Genomic DNA, 22,030 nt, shown 5'->3' on the forward strand with positions numbered 1-22,030 from the left:
AAAAAAATACCGTCCTCAAAATCCATTATGACCTCGAAATTTAAGGTCAAAGTGTTTTTTAATTTTAAAAAATTCTACTCGAGGAGTAGGTAAAAAGCTTCAAAGGGGCTACATGTCGGAGACGAACCGTTGTCGCGTAATAAATTGTTAAAGTTTTCCAAATTCTCGATAGCGCAGGGCAACTCTACGGGGCACCGCAGCGGCGCCGAGGGTCCCCTAACCTAGCTCCTATTTGTATATGCACGCGTGATGGTGAAGTGTGACCGCATTACACAAACGTAATACGCAGCGCGAAACAGAATACTACTACTTTCTACGCTGAGCATTCAGAATCGCTCATGGAAGAAGCATACAGTATATGTTGTTGAGAAGAAACTATACTGTATGGCAATAACGAGCAGCTCCATCTAGTTTTCCTCCGCTGCCGCATATCTAATGGTAATACCATTTCTATGCAGAGACTAGTTGCTGTAATACCGATCTGCCGAATCGGAGAGGTCATGTGACGTGTCTACCCCCTTAATGGGGGGGAGGGTACTCTCTGATTTGGCTGGTCGGTATTACAGCAGATTTTTCTGCATAGAAATGGTAATACCCATAGAGAAACGGCTGGCCGATGAAAACGAGGTGGCGCTTTCTGCTGTTTCTGAACGAAGCGAGAAACATAATTCGCTCGTAGTGAGCGAAAATGAGATACTTATTGTCTCTCCGATTTATTTCGACCTCTCTTTCTCTCCTCTACAGGCTGTCCTTTTCTATGTTGGCGCTCGGCGTGTAAACAGAATCGAAACCTCGGTTGGGTATACATTGTAAGTACGTAAAAACTTCAAAAAAGTAAAAGAATTACGCCTAGTACATGAAAAAGTGGATTACTTAAAGAGTAATCATAGAAAAATAGAGGGTCCCCCTAAAAAAATTCAAGAAAGCAGAAAAAGATGTGAAATCGAAATGAGCACCCAGTACATGGAAGGTCCTTTCCAGTAAAGTCCAAGGTGACACTGTGTAACATAATATCAAATTCGGTGCTTTCCAACTATGCGCAGCTGAAATGCTGTGTTCAACAGTGCAGACGTTCAGACCCTAATGACAACTCATGTAAACTGACTGCTTCGCACTTTGGAGGTGAAATGAAGGAGTTAAGTAGTGTATCAACCACAAACTGAGATTGTTTAGACATTTGACTAGATATCCGTGGCCTGGAAGTCAAATGCTTGGCGTGGCCAGGCAAGCTCAAGGTGTGATGAATAAGAATTATTTTAAAAATTTTTTCAACAACGTACAAAGATATACGCGAAATTTTAAAAACGCAACGAGACAAATCAATAGAAGAAATTCAAGAGATATTGAAGGAGAAAGAGAAAGTAGTTGCGCGAAGAGGCGATTACAACAAGGACACCGGAAGGGTCGCCTATACAATGAGTAAGGAACATTCGAATCTGAGACGATGTTTTGAATGCGGACAGTAGTAAAGAGAGGCCGGTTCTAACTCTGGAGCTCCGAAGGGGGAGGAGGAGGGGGAACCGATGGCGAGGGGGTGGGGGTCGGTAATTATTACCTACGGTCGGTAAGGTCGTGGGGGACACCACGGTCGGTAATTATCAGTGATTGGTAAAAAAGAAAAACGCAACTTTTACATGTAACGAAATAAGCGCGTAAAGGTGGGGGAAACCGTACTCTTCGCGCGCAGAAGTGGAAATGGTTTTTCGGGCCCCGCGGATTCCCTCTCTCTCTCGCGCCCAAGTATTTTCTGCCTCGCACTCATGCCCTTTTACCCGTGCAACATGTAAGATTAGAAAAGACGAGGTAATTATTATAGGTAATTATCAGAGATCGGTAAATAAAAAGAAGAACATCAATTGTTCGACGTTTGGTAAGTATTATTATCATTATCAGAGATCAATAAGAAAGAAAAACGCAAATGGTACATGTAACGAAATAAGCGCGCACGCCGTAAGGGAGGGGAAACAGTCCCCTTCGCGCGCAGGAGTGGGGGCGTCGTTGCGGGCCTCGCGGGTTCCCTCTCTCTCGCGCCCAAGTATTTTCTTCCTCGCACTCATGCCCCGTGCAACATATAATATTACATTACAATCTTTGACGCAGCCATCGGTAGGAACGTCTCGCGACGATGGCCTCGAGCAGAAGATCCAAAAACGCAAAGTTTGCAAATTACAATCCGGCAGTAAATCTTTTATTTGCGCGATACAATTTTTAAGGACTAGATATTAAAGTAACGGTAGAGGTGACATCATTCTTTTCAGGATGAGAATACTGAAGAACGTGCTTTGAAACATTACACCGGATGAGAATATGATATGGGAGGAAATGCGCTAGAAAGAAAGAAAGACACGTATATCCAAGCTATTATTTTTTTATTGATAACTGTATTCCAACATTACATCTAATCCTAATGCTAACAATTCAGTGTCAATCAATGAATAACGCTCAAAATTTTCATGTTCAACAATTGCCTTTGCATAATCCTTAATTTCAGCATTTTGTATTATTTCTATAAACTTGTTATACTTAGATTCTACCAGATACAAGTTTTCAGACAGCCAACTGTACATGTGATCGATACAATATTCGAAAGCGAACAACTTTTGTACGGTTTTTTCTGTTGCATCATTAATGCTTATCGTCTCACGTATCCATAGAAAATTTAATTTCGTTTCCACGAGAGTCTCCTATAGCCAGCTCTACGTCGCAGGAACCACCGATTCGAACCCCGATGTCGAGATACTTGTAGAATGTATCCGTCAGGGAATATCTCCTCCCTAGTATATGCACCATGCGTGTTACTCTACGTTCCGAATGAACATTATCGCTATTACTGACAAGAGAAACAAAAAATTATAAAGGATATTGAATTTTGACTGCATATTTTGCAATATGTTGTCAAAGAACTTACTGTGTGCGCGATTTCTTTGTTAATGGTTGGTTGAACTCCTTGTTCGGAAGATTCTCTTGCGTTGCTCGAACGATTTCAGTATTGGACCACTTTGCTGATGTTTCAATACGAGGCGATAGAACGATGTTGCGAACAATGATTGAAAAAATGCGTTTAGACCTTTTTATATAACACCCCCCACTTTTTGTCAGATGGACAAAAAAAATGCTGAAATAGCAAATCTCCCCTCCCACATTTCACTTTCTTATCCACATTTATTTTTAGCATACACACCTTTGCGTAGCGCGTGATCTAATTTTCTTTATACGTAATAAAACCCTCATCATCGCTGAGTCATTCTAATAAATTGATACGTCAGTGGTGTAATTCCAAAAAATATATATACGTTCTCAGGAAAACATACGAAAACAGCGATGCGGAATATGAGAGGATAATGAAAATCTGCAGACAGTGACATCATAGTAGGGGCATATCATGTGACAAAATCACGTGACCTAGACTATAAAAATTGTGCTGCAGATTGAACTGCATTCAAACCGTTCTGTAACGGCTCCCCAGCGAAGAAGTGAGTGTAACCATGGAAGAACTCTTAGAAATGAAAAGTCGATTGTGGGACCAGGCCGATCGATTGACTTCGCAAGAAGAATACCTCGCATGGGAAGAACGATGTAACCAGTGCCTCGAGTCGCTGGAAGAACATAGTCGAGTAAAACGCCCTCGATTATCGATCGGCGTTCAACAATCGTTGATCGCTCGTGTCGCGCGTCTCGATAGTCTAAAGTATTCGTTGCGCAGACGTTTCGTGTACGAAGGTGCCGGCCATTCAAGCACTGGACTCTTGTGGCGTGAAATACACTGACGGACAAAATTAAAGGGACACTTTTTTAAAATGTCATATCTATGGGAGTTTTCAACCGATATTGGAGAAACTTCGCGAGGAGTAGTTTTGAAGCATCCTCTAAATGTGCGCAAAGTTGCATTGGCTAGGGTTGACAGGAGGGGGTTAAGTCACCCCCATAAAGAGGGGCACGTCGAAAAACGCCACTTCTGAAGAGGCCAGGGGTGACGGAAGGGGTTGAAAGAATCAAAAAAACCTTTGGGGCGACCCTCCTCGATGCCCTCAACAAAATGCACCCCTCAAAATCCCTCTCTGCAAACCACCCCTCACAACACCCTACCCCCTCCAAAATCCACAATTTTTGGACTTCAGTCCCGAATTTGGGCTCAATGCATTCCCTGGAATCTCTTGATCCAGGAAATGCCAACGCCCACGCCGTGCGCCCCATAGGCACCCCTTCGAAGGATGGAACAGTTCTCCACTTTTCAACACCCTTCGTAAGGGAGCACTTTCGCACCTCGAAGGGCGATGAAATTCACCATGTTTATTCTCGGTACGTTAAGGATCAATGTCACTTAAAGCTCGTTTCGAAAACTGCCCCTGAAGCTGAACAGGGTGGCCCAGAGTTAGGGGTGGTCCACCCACAGGTTTAGGGGTTGGAACGATGTTTCGTTGCGTGGAACACATGTGATACAGTCCAAGGCATTGGAGTGACACAGTTTTGATGTCTTTTCCCCGCGTGGACAACATTAAAATACGAAAATGACGTTTTTTTTGGAAAACCCACCCGCGAATTTAGGCCTGTGTACCAGGTAAATGAGTAGCCCCACGTCAACGCCGTTCATGGAATCGGACGCGGGAATGCTTTATTAACAGGTCCCCACAAAATTCGGATATTTTGAATCACGCTTTCATTGTCAAATCGGAGTAGATTTGAAAGAGTATTAAGTGCGCCGGACGGAGCCGGCATGCAGAAGTGGAGCGAGGGCCTGCAGCCGTACGTGGTGAGACCATACATAGATATGACGTTTTAAAAAAGTGTTCCTTTAATTTTGTCCGTCAGTGTAGACACTGCGTTCGAGAGCCGCTTATTAACCGGCGCTGTTTTAAATTCGCACTACATCGAACCACGTAACTTTCTTTAGGATGCGGGAGACGTTGTGCTCGAGCATATATGGGGTGCATTGGTGAAACATAAGACACTAAAAGTGAATACCGCGTTTAATGGGGAGTTTGTAGCGTGTGATAAACGCTCGAACAAGACTATCAGCACAAAGAACTGTGAAATCTTTTGCGAGATTAATCTCGAAGAGTGGTACGTGCAACGCGTCGTCGAACCCACCCTAGCATCGCTGGAAGAATTTCAAGAACGGGATAAATGGGATAACGTGAATAAATATATGCCGCTGCATGCTGGATGTACCATACAATTACTACGAGAAATACAACTAAAGAGAGCTGTAATCTACGTATGCTCGAACGACAATGCATGTTTCGCGTGGTCAGTAGTGGCTGCTCTGCATCCAACCGAAAAGAACGCATGTCGGGCATCGGTATATCCTCATTATTCAACGGTGTTGAATATCCAGGATATCGAATTTCCAATGACATTGAACCAAATTAAAAAGTTTGAACGCGCCAACAGCATCTCCATTAACGTCTACACCACTGAAGAAAAGAAGGTTCTACCGATACGGCTCGCCACACGGAAGATGGAGAGACATGTCAATTTGCTGTATTTAGAAGGAACAAACGGCGTGGGACATTTCGCGTGGATCAAAAACTTGTCCGCCTCGTGAGCTCACAATTGAGTAAACATAAACGCAGAAAATACTTTTGTGATAGGTATGTATATAATAATTCTTTTTTCTTTTTTAAATATGTTATGTTTGAAAAAAAATTGTCTTTTTATTGCAGATGCTTGGACTACTATAGTTCGAGTGAGAAGCTGAAAGCTCACACCGTAGATTGCGGAAGATGAACGAATGCGCAATCGTATTACCAGATGATGAAAGCAAGTGTCTCAGCTTCGACAACTACATCCGGAAAGAGCGACTTCCATTTGTGGTGTACGCCGACCTCGAGTGCATTCTGGAGAAAACTGAACGAGAAGCACCAAGATCCACATATCAACATCATAAAGTATTTAGTATGCATATTATGTTCAATGCTCGTACGATTCATCCTTGTCGGTGTACCAATGTCGTCGTTATGCGAATTGTGTCCCCTGCTTCGTCGAAGAATTAAAGAATTTGGCACATTTTGTTAAATCAATTTTATCAATTAACATACAAATGGATGATTTAACGAGCGAACAGCAGGAGGCATTTCGCAACGCGACGCATTGTCACATTTGTGAAAAACGGTCGGTACAGAGGTCCCGCGCACTCCAATTGTAATCTAAATTATAAAAACTCTTTTTGCTTTCCCATAGTTTTTCATAATTTGTCCGGTTACGATTCGCATTTTATTATCGAAGAAATAGCTATAGCTTTCGAGGGTGCCGTCAGTGTATTGCCGATAACAAAAGAAAAGTACATCTCGTTCACAAAAAGTGTCAAAGATCCAAATGGACCGTCGCGAAATTGTATAAAATTGAGATTCATCGATTCATACAAATTCTTGAGTACCAGTTTCGATATATTAACGTCTTTCTTAGATAAAAGAAAATTAAGAATTTTACGAACCGAGTTTTAAAATTTGTCTACCAAAGATTTCGAATTATTGACGCGAAAGGGTGTTTTCCGTACGAGTACATTGACTGTGCCGAAAAGTTGGAACAATCATATTTGCCATCGCGCGAATCATTTAACAGTTTCTTGACGGGCGATACAGTATCGGAGAGCGAGTATGCGCACGCCGAGAACGTGTGGACACGGTTTTCCATTCAAACGCTGGGCGAGTATAGCGATTTGTATTTGAAAACAGATGTCTTGCTGTTGGCGGATATTTTTGAAAATGTTCGTAAAAGCTGTATTACAAGTTACGGATTCGATCCCACGTATTATTACACTCTGCCCGCTTTTACGTGGGATGCCATGCTGAAACATACAAAAGTTAATTTCAAATTACTAACAGATATCGACATGGTCCTGTTTATCGAACGCGGTATACGCGGCGGATTAAGTCAGTCGTACGATCCATCGAAAGCATCGTCGTATTTGATGTACTTTGATGTGAATAATCTGTATGGGTGGGCAATGTGTCAACCATTGCCATATGCAGAACTTCGATGGGTCGACAACGTCGCAAACTTTGACGTGTCTTCGATTGCTGCCAATTCACCCACGGGTTATATTCTAGAGGTTGATCTAGAATATCCGCAACGTTTGCACGACATTCACGCGGACCTGCCGTTCTGTCCCACACGTGCCAAACCATCTGGCAAAAGAGAGGACAAGCTGCTCGCAACTCTATACGATAAGCAGCGCTACGTTATCCACTATCGTAACCTGCAGCAATGCACGCGACATGGTATTCGTATTACAAAGATACACTGCGTCCTCCAATTCGCACAATCACCCTGGCTCCGCGATTACATCGAACTAAATACAAAGTTTAGAACTCTCGCTACAAACGATTTTGGAAAGAATTTGTATAAATTGATGAACAATGCGGTATTTGGCAAAACTATGGAGAATGTACGCAATCACGTCGATGTAAAATTAGTAACAAAATGGGAAGGGAGATATGGTGCGGAGGCAATGATCGCAAAACCAAATTTCCACAGCCGTAGCGTGTTTTCGGAAAACTTAGTTGCCATCGAACTGCGAAAGCTTGCGGTGAAGTTCAACAAACCAATCTATGTGGGTATGTGTATACTAGATACATCTAAGGTTTGTTTGTATGAATTCCATCACGATTACATGTTACCCATGGCGATAAATGTAAAGTTATGTACACCGATACAGATAGTTTAATTTACCACATCGAGTGCGAGAATATTTATGATACTATAAAACGCGATATTAATCGATTTGATACCAGCGATTATCCGGTAGGGAACGTTTACGATATATCGCTTGTAAACAAAAAAGTCCCCGGTTTGATGAAAGATGAAAACAATGGGGCAATAATGATAGAATTTGTTGGACTCCGAGCGAAAATGTATGCACTGCGTGTAGATGGTAAAAAAGATACGAAAAAGGCGAAAGGTGTAAAAAGTAACGTTGTTTCCAGGAAATGATTTGTAATCAGACATGTATAAGATCACAATTACACAAAGTATACACAATGGCGGAATCAAAAATCGCTCTGAGTCCGTACGACGATAAGCGGTATATCGTGGGGTCATAAAATACCGCTTTAGATATATCAGTATATGTATTTTGTAAATCATTTTTACCTCGATTTTAATAGATGTACATATATATTTAGTTGTAAATAAAAACACTGTAATATAACTAATAATGCTAGTATATGTATGAAACTGAATATTTAATTTAAAATATGGTAATGTTTTACAATAAATTATCTTTATTTATCCATGAATTGTGTGCACTATTCAATCCTAACCATTTCACGTACACCTTATTTCCTTTCCGACGTAACACTTCCACAAGGTACACATCAGTGTCGGCAACGCATTGCAACTCGTGTTCATAGAATCCTCCAGCAATTGGTTTTCCATAAACATCTTTTAGCAGATACGTTGCGGGATTAGTTTTCTGAATCTCGGCGATCGTAAATATTTCAGTACCCCAATTAGGTGTGTAACTTTTTTCAAAAATTGTTTTGAATTTGCTCACACGTACCGCATCTCCCACTCTGAATTGTGCGGGAGCGGCAATCTTTACGTGATTATAAACCGTTGTTAAGAGCTTCAAGGCATTTGTTGGTGTAACGTCAATTGGTCGCATGCCGATAGTTCGATGCTTACGCGCGTTCTAATTTGATATGAGTTGCTGCAGCGATTCGATCCATTTATAACTTTCATTAAGCGTAAACAGTTTCCACATGTCATTTTTAAGCGTACGATTGAACCGCTCGACGACTGACGCTTTCATCACTGAATACGTTGAATAATGATTTATGTTGTATTTTGATAAAAGTTTTTGTACATTTGCGTTGTAAAATTCCTTTCCTTTGTCGGTTTGCAAATTTTTCGGATACCTTACACTGTTTCGGATTATCTTTCCGATCGCTGTAGAAACTTTATTTCCACTCTTGGTTTTGAGGGGTATGGCCCATTCATGCTTACTCAGCACATCGATAACAGTGAGTATGTAATGGAAGCCTCTGTTATACCGCGCGTAAGGTCGCATCTCGACCACGTCCGTTTGCCATAAGTCGTCGTACCCATGTACTATGACGCGTCTTCGGGGAAAATTTCTTCTCGCCGGAGCATGCAATTCTTCCACGAAACGCCGTTTCTCGTTACTGGGAGTTTTCTTCGCAGCCATCTATGACTCGACACTGACGCAAAGACTTGACGTACACGTTTTATCAAATATCAAATCGGTGCTCAACGCAACGGTTGGTCGTTCGATCGGTCGGTCGGTTGACCGGTCTGTTGACCGGTATGTCGGTCGGTAAATAGTCTTCATGTCCAGCTATTGATGCGTCTGCATTAGATTTCGGAATTCGGTAATATCCCTCTCTAATTTATTCAGCTCATCTTTCCAGCTCTGAACGAAATTTTGAAACATAATCACCTTTTTGTCGAATACGTCTTGTCGACTTTTTATAACTGCCATGTTTTCGTGCAAGTACAGCTTGTTGATAGCATCACCATCCTCTACAGGCGGTGCTACCCGTCGAATCCTGCGCGACTTTGCGTCATAATTGGTGCCAACAACACAAAGAGCGTTGTCGCGTACATAATTTCTGACTACTCCATTCCAGTGATAGTATGATTCCATTCTTCCAATCGATGACCCAAACTTGTTGATTGACATTTTAATGACGATTGACTGTATCGTCAAGGTGCAGCTTAATTTATAATGAATTCTACTTCACGAAGTTCCTTGATAATTGATAGCATCTCATTGTCGTGAGCATTGTGACCGGCTTGACACGAAGCCTCGAGCAATCGAAGCCGATCTACGAGTTCGTTGGGATCGTTCCAGTGAACGTAATCAATGCTGTTTTTGGTTAATCTCATGGAACACGGTATGCCTCTTCCAACTTTTTTATCTTGCAATAAAGGTTTGATTACATGGTTATACTTGTATCCTCTGTTGCCTAATGTTTGACCATACGAATTGTGCTTGTGCTTATGTGCACTCGTTGTCAGATGATTACGTACCGTTTCTTCGCCTTTCGGCGTTTGCAATTGGCTTCGAACAGATGTTGAGAAATAGCTGTTTGGACTTTCAAAAACATCTTCGTTTGCTAAGCGATTTGTTGTTGTTGGTACTGTCTTAATTGGTGTAGAGGTCGGAGTAGAGGCTATCAGGTTCATATCGGATAAACTGCTTAATCTTGATTTTTTTATATTTGGCGGTTTCGAGAAATTTAACCACAAATTTGATTGTATTTTATCCGATTCCTTGATATTCGGAGTGGATAATGGTTCGCTTCCGATATCTGTGTTATTGTGTAGATCATAATTTCTTAACGTGTTGCTGACAATTGTCTTCAGTGGTTCAGTAACAGGTTTAAAGTGTTTTTCCAACGCAATCTCTTTGTCAATTTTACCAGTTTTCAATTCACGATACTTTCTGGGAATCAAATCGCTCGTTGTTGCAATCTGTTTCGCTATCGTCTCACGATTTTCAACGCTGTTACTGCTCATGTTGGAACACTGCTTTCTCAACGTATCGGAGATAACTGGACGTGTTACGATATTGCAAAGTCATTAAATCCTTTTCTATAGCGACTATTCCATAAAGCACTGTCTTTGTCAATCACTACAAATCCATACTTTTCTTGCCAGTAAGCGGTACACAATTTGTAGAAATTCTCAAAAGACATGTCAGTGTTTACATGATCGTTGTATACATGCTTCAGATTTGTACCATCTTGTTTGAACATGATCAGCACGTTCGCGTTGTCGCGTATCAGATGTTTCGGTATCTTCGCATATGTCTGACAAAGATAGAAACAGTCAACGTTCGAGTGCCTACCCATTGCAAAGTATTCTCTTACCGCGTTTTGCTTATCGCATGCCACGTAGTCAAAGATAAAAATCGAATTTGGAAGTGCCTCGCTCGGTGGAACGACGTCGCTGTTATTCGAAAATGTGAACTAACCAATTTCGTCTATCGACGAGAATATATTTTTTAGGTATCGATATTTTGGTTGTTGCAATGATTTCGAGTACACGTATACGTTTTCGAAGCGAACACCGTGCGGACTTTCTAACAAACTAATCAGCACGTTCGTTTTGCTGCAATTCGATGGGCCGCAGACGATACCACGTATAGAGGTCGGTAGCATATTTCCATGTTTGCGTACCTCTTTCTCAGACTGCGCCTTTTTGTCTACATTAGTCACTCTAATCGCAGATGATTGGCGCACGAACCGCATCGTTGCTGTGGTAAAAAATGAAAGAAAAGATATATGTCGATGTTGGGGGGTATTTATACTAGCGTGATCCAGACGTATCAGCCAGTGTAGAAATGGCTTTCATACTGATCGATGGTGATACACTGTTCGACTTGACTGTGGAGCAATTGGAATACGTGCCAAAGATAGTACTCTTGAATCGGTTCGCTAGCGACATTCATTACGCGTGGGATAAACTGCCGAAACATATAAGAGCTGATCCTGAAGTCCAGTCTTATCGTAGGTGTCTCTTGCATTACAATCGTCCAGATCAACGTACGCACATAGACGGACCAACGCCTATGAAAAAAGATTGTTACCTATGCGTAGAAGGACAGGAGCAGGACTTGTAAATACTCTAATAAACAAATTACCGTTTGAGCTACACGTACCAGGGTATCAATTTTGCGGACCGGGTACACGCCTGGACAAACGTTTAGCACGCGGCGATCGAGGTATAAATCCGTTGGATGCAGCTTGTAGAGAACATGATATTGCGTACTCTCGAAACAAAGATTTGACCAATCGTCACGAGGCAGATCGAATTTTAGCTGATCGAGCACGCCAGCGCATAACTGCGAAGGACGCTACATTCGGCGAAAAAGCGACATCGCAGCTGGACTGCGATGAAAGCTAAGACGAAGCTTGGAATGGGGCTCAAGAAGAAAAAGAATCGTAGTAAGAAGAACAAGGGGGAGCGAGTTCTACCGATAGCAAAGCGTGGCGGTATCCTCCCGTTTCTCCTTCCGTGACGGCTGGAGCTTACAGCAATAACAAGAGCGTGCTCACGATACACGAGTTTTCTCCTACCGTTCCACCTGGATATAAGATATCGGAAAGACCGACACAGATCATTTACCTTCCGATTACTGCACGAAGCATTTCGGATTTGACGATTCGCGTCGTGGATCAAGACGGTCAATTGTTAGATTTTCGAGGGGTGCAGATCACCGTTCGACTGCATGTACGGAGACAACGGTCGTATTGGGAGATGCTTGTATTGAACGAAGCGGAGCAGACGACACGTGAAAACAAAGAGAAAACAATTCGATCGCCTGTGAAACTCACTGTATCGAATATTGGCGGTCTAAAACCATTGGGTGAAAAGATAATTCGATCACCTGCAAAGCTGACTGCATCGAATGCTGAATTTCTGAAATCGTTGGGTTTCGTTGTACGAAATGGCTAATATCTTGAACATTGGGAATGAACCGATCTTTGACGACAGCATCGCCAAGATTGAGACTTACACATACAACCCATACGCCAACACAACGTTTGAGCACAACGATGAGATACGAATACCTATACAACAGCAGGATTTATACACGTTACCATACGAGAGCTTTCCATACGTTGAAGGAAGATTCAGAGTAAAGAAACCAAAGGAAGGAGTGGAAGCACACCTCGGAAACAATTGTGTCGCCTTTATGTTTCATGAAATTCGATATGAACTCAATGGTGTGGAGATTGATCGCAACAGAAACGTTGGAATAACAAGCACCATCCAAAATTTTGTTTCCCTAACATTTGACAAATCGCTAATTTTACGGAATGCTGGATGGATCACACAGTCAAACATACCGATAGGTTACTTTAACTTTTGTGTACCGCTCAACATGCTGTTGGGTTTTTGGGAAGATTACAGGCGTATAGTAATCAACGCTCGTCACGAACTCATTCTTATACGCGCGCGCAGTGATAGTAATTGCATCGTTGGAGATTCCACGCTGGAACCGGTGGTCGAATTATTAAAGATACAGTGGCGAATGCCTCACGTCGTACTGAATGATACTAATAAACTATCGTGGTTGCGAATTTTGGAAAGCGGGCAATACCTAAGCATGAGTTTTCGTTCGTGGGACCTGTACGAGTACCCTTTGTTGCAAAGTACGACAAAACATTCGTGGGCCGTTAAAACTGCGACTCAGCTGGAGAAACCGAGATACGTTATTTTTGCACTGCAGACTGGTTGAAAGAATATCATGTCTGAAGATGCGAGCAATTTCGATGCATGTAAATTGACCAACGTGAAACTTTATCTAAACTGTGACTTTTATCCATATGATGACTTGAATCTTGATTTTGATAGAAACAGATATGGTATTCTTTTTGAAATGTATGCACGTTTTCGTAAAGCTTATTACGGATACGACTGTTGCGAAACGCTTTGCAACACGGACAACTTTTTGTTGCATGGGCCGTTTGTAGTCATCGATTGTTCGCGACAGAACGAATCAATCAAGAGCGCCACCGTAGATGTGCGAATAGAATTTGATTGCAAAGAAAACGTGCCAGCAAATACTACCGCGTACTGTCTTATTTTGTATGATCGCGTCATCGAATACTGTCCATTGTCCAACGTTGTGCGCAAAATCACATAAACTGCAGCATCTGCAATATTTGTAATATGTAAGAGATGGACACCTCGCATTATGGCGTAGTTTCAAAGATATCGTCACGATGGTACCAACGTTTGTTGACATACAAGGGTTCACCGACAGAACCAGGTTTATCGTAAAGGAAGTGGCGGTGTTGAGAAAAGAAACCGTTCTGACCCATTACATTTTCAAAAGCCCGTATCCATGGAATTCACTTTCGGTAGCTGATAAATCTCGTGCTTCTTGGGTGGCGGTAAATCATCATGGACTGTCGTGAGAAGATGGTTTCGTTCCATACAGTATGGAGAAACGATTGATTACAACGGCAATAGTTGACGACGACGATGCATGGCCTATCGCATATGTCAAGGGAAGCGAAAAACGTGACTAGTTGAAAAATCTACTTGATAGAAATGGGAATGTAACTATTGAGACCATAGATGCTGATTACAAAGATATCGCGTGTTTGAAAAATCTTGATGTTACTAATACCATGCGATGCATAAACCATGTAACGAATTGCGCTTTACAAAATGTATTTAAATTACACAACTGGTGGTTGAAATACCAGAAATAAAAAATGTATGTATTTTTTTTATCAATAAAAAATAGCTTGGATATATGCGTCTTTCTTTCTAGCGCATTTCCCCCATATCATATTCTCATCCGGTGTAATGTTTGTTAGCCTCCCGACAAATGCTGATGCCTACTCAACAGTTTTTGTTTCTCGCTGGAAGATCGGTTCTTGGATCCAGTATCAAATCTTTATCATAATACTCGCGAAGGATTTTATCAGCCTCCCCTGACAAATGCTGATGCGTACTCAACAGTTTTTGTTCCTCGCTGGATTGGATCTTTCGCTATAACGTTTTCAAAGGCATTCGCAGTCTGACAGTGCTTAAGACAACAACCAATTGCTTGAGAGTTTTTCATGAAGTGCTTCAATTTTTAAAACGAAAGTAAGTGAAAAATGCATATACAGTAGTGACCAGTTCCTGGCGTTATCAGTGTGTAAAAGTGTTGCAGAAATTTTTTAAAAATTCTAGATTATTAATAGTCGTAGCATTTGACCGACAAATGTGTCATATTGATAACGCCACGAACTCGACAGTGAAATGGATATTTCTGAATGTGCGTGCGTGAAAAGAAATATTAAAAATATCATTTCTTTTTTCTTATAGAAATGCCGATTGACACACCGCGCCTATATAATGAGGTTCCCCGAAAACGTCGAGGAGTTTGACTTCGATGGAGTGCTCCCAGAGGAGCACTCTGAAACATATAGTTATTAGTTGACTTTGGGGTGCCTGCGGGAGGTCCGAGCGGCGTTCGTCGTCCCGAAGGCGGACGACCCCTTCCGCCGCCGGATATGCGCCGAACGTGGCTGGAGCTCCCGCTTCAGGAGAGGGTGCTCCACCCACGATCCGAGACTCATTTGGCGATCCCGAGACTACGGTTCCTCAACTTCAACAATTGCGCGCGGTGCAGACAGCAACTATATACGTGTGCACCTGCGGCGCGGTGCCTCGTCTGTATCGCGCGTCACTTCATATTTATGCCGACGGACCACTTTGCAATAAGACGGGGGGAACCCGTTGATATCGTATAGTTTTTTATTTTACTTGTATTTTTATTTTTATTTATATTTTTATTTCATATTTTTTATTTCATATTTTTATTATATCAACGGGTTTGTCACCGTCTTAATGCAAAGTGGTTCATTATTATATTTCATTTCATTTTATTTTATTATAGTTTTTTATTTCATTTTGTATGTATATTAATCTATTATTATTTTTATATATTAATCTTCTATTATTATTTCATTTTTTATTACATTTTATTGGTTTTATTTCATTTTATCATTTGTTTATATATCATTTTTTATATCATTTCTTATGTAGTTCTCTAAACGTATTTTTAGATAGTTTATTTCATTTTTTATTATAGTTTTTAAATGTATATATATTAATCATTTTTATTATAGTATTATATTTTATATATTAATCATTTTTATCATATTTTTTTATTTTATTTTATTTCATTTTAATCATAGTTTTTTACTTCATTTTTTATTTACTGATTTTTATATATATATGTATCATTTTTTCATATTTTTATAATAAAAAGAAATAGGTTGGATATATGTGTCTTTCTTTCTTTCTAGCGCATTTCCTCCCATATCATATTCTCATCCGGTGTAATGTTTCAAAGCACGTTCTTCAGTATTCTCATCCTGAAAAGAATGATGTCACCTCTACCGTTACTTTAATATCTAGTCCTTAAAAATTGTATCGCGCAAATAAAAGATTTGCTGCCGGATTGTAATTTGCAAACTTTGCGTTTTTGGATCTTCTGCTCGAGGCCATCGTCGCGAGACGTTCCTACCGATGGCTGCGTCAAAGATTGTAATGTAATATTATATGTTGCACGGCGCATGAGTGCGAGGAAGAAAATACTCGGGCGCGAGAGAGAGGGAACCCGCGAGGCCCGCAACGACGCCCCCATTTCTGCGCGCGAAGAGGACGGTTTCCCCCACCCTTACGCGCTTATTTCGTTACATGTAAAATTTGCGTTTTACTTTCTTACCGATCACTGATAATTACCGATCGGTGGTGTCCCCCCTCTACCTTTACGACCATAGGTAATAATTGCATCCTACCTTATCGACTGTAGGTAACAATTACCGACCCCCCCCTCCATTCGTGCCCCCCTCGCCCTTGGTTTCCACTCTCCACACCTCCCCTCGTCATCGCCCCCCTCCCCCCCCCCGCTCCCCCCTCGGAGCCCCATGGCATAGAACCCGCCTAGCTATACTATTGCCGAGCGCTGGTGCACTGGCGACATGCGCGGCCGGCCGTTCTTCTGAGGTCGGCCAGCTCGCCTGTCCACCAGTACGCCGGGCACTGCACCCAAATGGTCAGCTTCGCCAACCTCACGGACTCGGCGGTGCAGCCCCCAGCCTTCGCCAACGCCGCGACTACCTTCTAGGGGGTCACGGAGATGTCCAGACCCGTCAAGCGGAACTCCGCCTTTTGACAGGCCTAGCCACCCTAACTTCCAGGACCCCCAGGGCGGCGGTCATTTTGGCCACCAGGGCGACTGCTTTCGGGCCCCCATCGGCCCCTGGGACCTGAATAATCAGGCCCCCCGTGACGGCCCTCTTCCATGAGAGGGCCTCAATCCGGAGGGTCCCCATATTAACGGCTTGGCAAGCCCACCTAATAGCCTCCTTGTAGGTGGCCTTGCTCTCTTTCGGGACGGTGATCGTCAACGCCGCCGAAAGGGGAAGGGCCACCACGCGAGGAGGCGCTTTCTTCAGACCTCCGAACCTCTTGCTCGTGCCCTTCTGAGTAGGGGCCGGGGTTGCGGGCGTGGTTGAAGCGGTCCCGGCTGCTTTCTTCGCTCGTCTCCCCACCACCCACGACCAACTAGCCCGATCTGGGTTGGCTGATGCCGTCGCAGGTTTGGTGGAGGGAGGAGCCAACGTCTGCTGGGGACGGGTGGATGGTGGAGCGACCTGCGCACCCCACCTCTTCTCCTTTTCCTTTTTGTTACTCCCCGTCGGCCCATTACAGACGGGGGAGGACTCTCCGCCAGCCGTCGGCGTGGGAGAAGCTGTGGTAGGTGTCGCCTGCCTCTTCACCGCTCCAGCATACACGCCCGCCAAAGGCTTCACTGGGCGGGGCAGGGGACCCTGAAAGCCCAGCCGGAGCTCATTCCGGGCCAGGAGGGCCCTATCGTCCTTTGCCGTTTTGGCCGCGGGAGACGGCAAATGGACGTCGACACGATCAACCCGAGCGGGGGGAGGCGATGGCCCTGCTGAGGGGGCATCGCGCCGCCACTTGAGGGCCATCACTTCCCTCCGTATTGCGTCGAGGGTCTCCCGGAGACCCCCGACATCCCGCCGGAGGGACGCGTTCTCTCCCTTGAGGGCTTAATTTTCTGCCAGCACCCTGTCCCACAGGGCTTCAGGCGGTACGTCAATGTCCACAGGGGTCGAGGCATCTTTACTTCGGGCTCGTTTTACCGATGCTTGAGTCATCGGGCCGCGGGCCGATCCATACCAACTCGGCGCTTGATACCGGCGCAAGATGCCGAGGACATGGACGTCACGAAGACGCCATCGTCTTCAGCATCGCCCAGCTGGGACCCTGCCCGCGGACAAACCGGAGCAAGGTCGGGGAATGGCCGACCAGCCCTAGAGCCTGCCCGTGAAGCTGACGAGCCAGCAGCCCTCAGCTTGCGTGTTGACGACGCCCTAGAGCTGGGCTTCGTCGACGCGCCTTGCTCCGCGACCGCTTCCGGGCGCAGCAGCCCCTCCAACACCACGGAACACTTGCGTGCCCCACCCAATATCTTAGACCTGGATGGTCCAGGAACATCTTCAACTGTAGGTGTCCCTGGAGCCCCCCTCGTCATCTCCTCAACTTTAAGGTTTTTGTGTTCTTCCATATTTTTTTAAACGTGTATTCCTCGGCTTCGGGCATCATGCGACCCCTACCGCAATAGTGGTCTGTCCACCGGTAAGAGATCCCTAACATTAAGCGACACCGAAACCGAGAAGCGGTTTGTCAGGCGGTCACACCCTATCGATGCCGAAGTGACACTAATAAAAACGTTACGTGATAGTCCCGCGCCATAATTGTTAATAAAGGTTTTACGTCACCCCTATCGAGTGGGCGACGCCCAATCCGAGTGGACGCCAGACTCAAACCTCAGGCTAGACGGTGCTACGGTTTACCCCCCGCAGCTCAGGGTATGAGGTAATACTGACCAGGTAAACCTCCATACCTGCGCCCGGTTATCCCACTTCAACCCCGAGATTGGCTCCAGCCAGCGGCTAAGTGAGCGGTTCTCCCACGTTTAACATGCGCTTTCACGGGACCTTTGCCGACGTACCGAGGTACGCCGGACTTACGTTTACCCTTATTACTAACGCAGAGGTCAGGTACTAACATCACTCTCCGCCCCGGTCGGGGGGCTACTACTCCCCCCTTGGCTAGTCTCTTGGGAATATCCATTGGACACCGACCACTGCTCATTCACACACACATTCATACCCGTGTTTGGTCCGCAGGGGCTTTCGCCCCGACTTCCCAGCGAGACGGATGCAGCCCGAAAGCCACAATCCATCCCGCCAGAAAGCTTCCCCTATCCGCCACCTGGGGACGTGCCACGTAGGGGTTCACCTCCCCTCCCGACTGGAGAACTAGCCAGGTCCGTGGACCCGAAACAGCCCTGCGTTTACGGGTCTTACCCTTACCGTCGGGGTTCTCCGCGTCACTGGGCGGGGTGACCGCCTTTCTTCTTCGTGCGCCTCTGGGGTCACCCCTCTCTCTATTCAAAAGAACTATGTCCATATCATCCACCGTTTGGGTACCCTTGTCGGTACATCTGTACCTTGGAGGATCCACCTCTATAAGGTCAGCCGATCTTTTAGCGATCCATAATTCTTTCATGGCCGCCACCCCGTTAGAGCACTTAAGCCTCAACTTCTTAATTTCGGGATCGTGGTCGCCTTTCCCCGCGTTGTGTCTTACCAGCATCTCCATGTTAGACATGAGCTCCAGGATTTTATCGGTGATGAAGTGTGAGCCCCTACGGGGACTTTCTGGCCGTTTGTACCCCCCCCCCCCCCAGGCTATTTCCGAGCTCCTCCACCAGTTCCCTGTAAACCTGGGAGTGGGTCTTGTCGCCTGATGAGATAACAACAGCCTGGCTAGGTATCTTCTTGTTTCTGCCCCTATTGCGGGGTCTTCACTTTTTATTTTTCCCACCGCTAGCGACCTGGGCACCCAGCACGTTGGCTGTTGCCTCTTCCTTATCATTTCGTGTCTGGGGTGGGGGTCTTGTGGCAGCAGTGTTACGGGCCTTCCTGGCCGGCTGCTCTTTGGCGGCAGCAGCCGCAGCGAGCGCCTTCTTTCTCCTAATGCCCCACACGTTCTCCTGGGCCACTGGGACTGAGGCGGGGGCAACATCCACCGCCGGTTCGCCCACTGAAACAGGATCCTTAGCGTAGCGAAGAGTAACGACCCGCCATTCGCCTGTGTCGGTGCGTGCCGAGCCTCTCCTCCTTTTAGGGACCTTCTCCCCCCCCCCGTTGTTCGCCTGTTCCGCGGAGGAGGGGGGGGGGGCCTTCCTCTTCGGGTTGTTGGTGGCTACCGAGGTAGCCCTGGAACCACTTGTACCCGCTGCAAACTGAATGGTGGGGAACAGACTATCCGTCTGCGTCCCCATGGACACCCGTCTACGAGGATTTTCCTTCTCAGCCTCGGCAGTAGGGGAGTCCCGACCTCCGTTAAGGGCTTTCTTCGTGAGCCACATCTCCTTGACCCTCTGTAACCCTACGAAAAGAAAATTTGTCACTCAATGTAAACCTTAGCACACACAAAGTATATAAATGTCAAGATACCCTTTGACTAGAGTATTGGTCATGAACCAGAGATTTGTAATAACAGTGGTGTCTGTAATAGTCGCACAAGTTCAGCTCACTCAGTCGTACGTGTTGCGCAACATGGCAGTCTATCGACTGTGCCACACTGCTTCTATAATACCTTCGACTCTTATACGGTTGACACTCGTCAATCAAAATTTACCTACTTTTACTTGCAGAGATTGTCCTACATACCCTTCTTTACATATGAAGAAAATTTGATTAAATAATTCGGGGGACACTAAGCGATGTCTCCTTGTAAGCTATGTAAACGTGGGACCTGACTTAAAAACTTAACTTTTTTTACGGAAAGTTATAGTATTTCGTTTGTAGTTTCATCAATTAATAAATGAAAAAAAAATTGTAACAACCTAATACTAAAATCGAAACGAAACACTATCATTTTCCGTAAAAAAAAAGTTAATTTTTTGGCAGTTGGGTGTCAGGTTCACATACTCTAGTAGCATTAAATATTGAATATAGATTCATCCAATAAAAGAGATTGAATCTCATTTTAATATTTAAATATACATATGATGTTTATTCTAGGTTTAGAAAAAAATATTTTTTTTTTAAGTATAAAATGAATATCTATTCAATATTTAGAATGGAATATTTGTTCCTAAATATAAAATACATGTTCATCTGATATTCAAATTCCCACCGAGTTAAAAAAAATTAAAATAACTTGTTTTAATGGAATCCAATCACAAGAAATAAAGTAATAAAAGTAAAATCTATGAATAAATGAAACACAATATAAAATTTGATTGAATTTTTTTTTTAATCTCTTAATTTCCAAGATTTACTCAACATTCCCCGAGTATTCAATACGCATCTTTTAAACATAAATTTCACATTATCCGAATATTTTTTATACGTTTCTGGTAAAATATTTATGGGAAATAGGAAACATTAATAATGGATTTTTCAGGATATGTAGGTATCAGTTTTTATATTCAATTAGTATCAACTCAAAAAGTAATTTGTATTAAACTTTTTTATATTTACAAATGAAATCAGGGTGTGCAGTGTATGAAAATTATTGGTCACCACTTTCGGAAGTTATTGTACACATCTGGATCGGTGGACATTTGCAAGAAAAACCGTCCTCAAAATCCATTATGACCTCGAAATTTAAGGTCAAAGTGTTTTTTAATTTTAAAAAATTCTACTCGAGGAATAGGTAAAAAGCTTCAAAGGAGCTACATGTCGGAGACGAACCGTTGTCGCGTAATAAATTGTTAAAGTTTTCCAAATTCTCGATAGCGCAGGGCAACTCTACGGGGCGCCACAGCGGCCCCGAGGGTCCCTCACCCTAGCTTTTATTCGCATATGCACGCGCGATGGTGAAGTGTGACCGCACTACACAAACGTAATACGCAGCGCGAAACAGAATACTACTACTTACTACGCTGAGCATTTAGAATCCCTCAAGGAAGAAGTATACAGTATATGTTGTTGAGAAGAAACTATACAGTATGGCAATAACAACCAGCTCCATCTAGTTTTCCTCCGCTGCCGCATATCTAATGGTAATACCATTTCTATGCAGAGAGTAGCTGCTGTAATAGCGACCTCTCCGATTTGGCTGGTCGGTATTACAGCAGATTTTTCTGCTTAGAAATGGTAATAGCCATAGAGACACGGCTGGCCGATGAAAACGAGGTGGCGCTTTCTGCTGTTTCTGAACGAAGCGAGAAACATAATTCGCTCTTAGCGAGCGAAAATGAGATACATATAGTCTCTCAGATTTGTTTCGACCTCTCTTTCTCTCCTCTACTGGCTGTCCCTTTCTATGTTGGCATTCGGCGTGTAAACAGAACCGACACCTCGGTTGGGTATACATTGTAAGTACGTATAACCAAATATTCAATTCCGATTAGCATCGAATCCGTCCATAGTTTCGAAGCGTCGACGAAGTAGAAAAAGACAGTTTGATGAAAAAGATAGGGAGACTGATAAGGAATGTTTTTTAG

The 22,030-nt window shown here is 43.8% G+C and overlaps 2 protein-coding genes across 2 annotated transcripts in view; one reads left to right on the forward strand and one right to left on the reverse strand.

Moving 5' to 3' along the window:
- LOC128896486 (uncharacterized) overlaps positions 1–22,030 on the forward strand; it is a 236,715-nt gene that overhangs the window by 166,512 nt on the left and 48,173 nt on the right. The gene's annotated exons all lie outside the window — the stretch shown is intronic.
- On the reverse strand, positions 8,207–8,605 carry LOC128896469 (uncharacterized). Its single transcript, XM_054159834.1, has one exon. The coding sequence runs from the start codon at positions 8,603–8,605 to the stop codon at positions 8,207–8,209; it is 399 nt and encodes a 132-aa protein (XP_054015809.1).

The sequence above is a fragment of the Hylaeus anthracinus genome, unplaced genomic scaffold, assembly GCF_026225885.1.
Source record: "Hylaeus anthracinus isolate JK02 unplaced genomic scaffold, UHH_iyHylAnth1.0_haploid 1, whole genome shotgun sequence".
Taxonomy (NCBI): domain Eukaryota; kingdom Metazoa; phylum Arthropoda; class Insecta; order Hymenoptera; family Colletidae; genus Hylaeus; species Hylaeus anthracinus.

Excerpts from the sequence above, each read along its gene's own strand:
- LOC128896469 (XM_054159834.1), bottom strand. The coding sequence starts at position 8,605 with ATGCGACCAATTGACGTTACACCAACAAATGCCTTGAAGCTCTTAACA.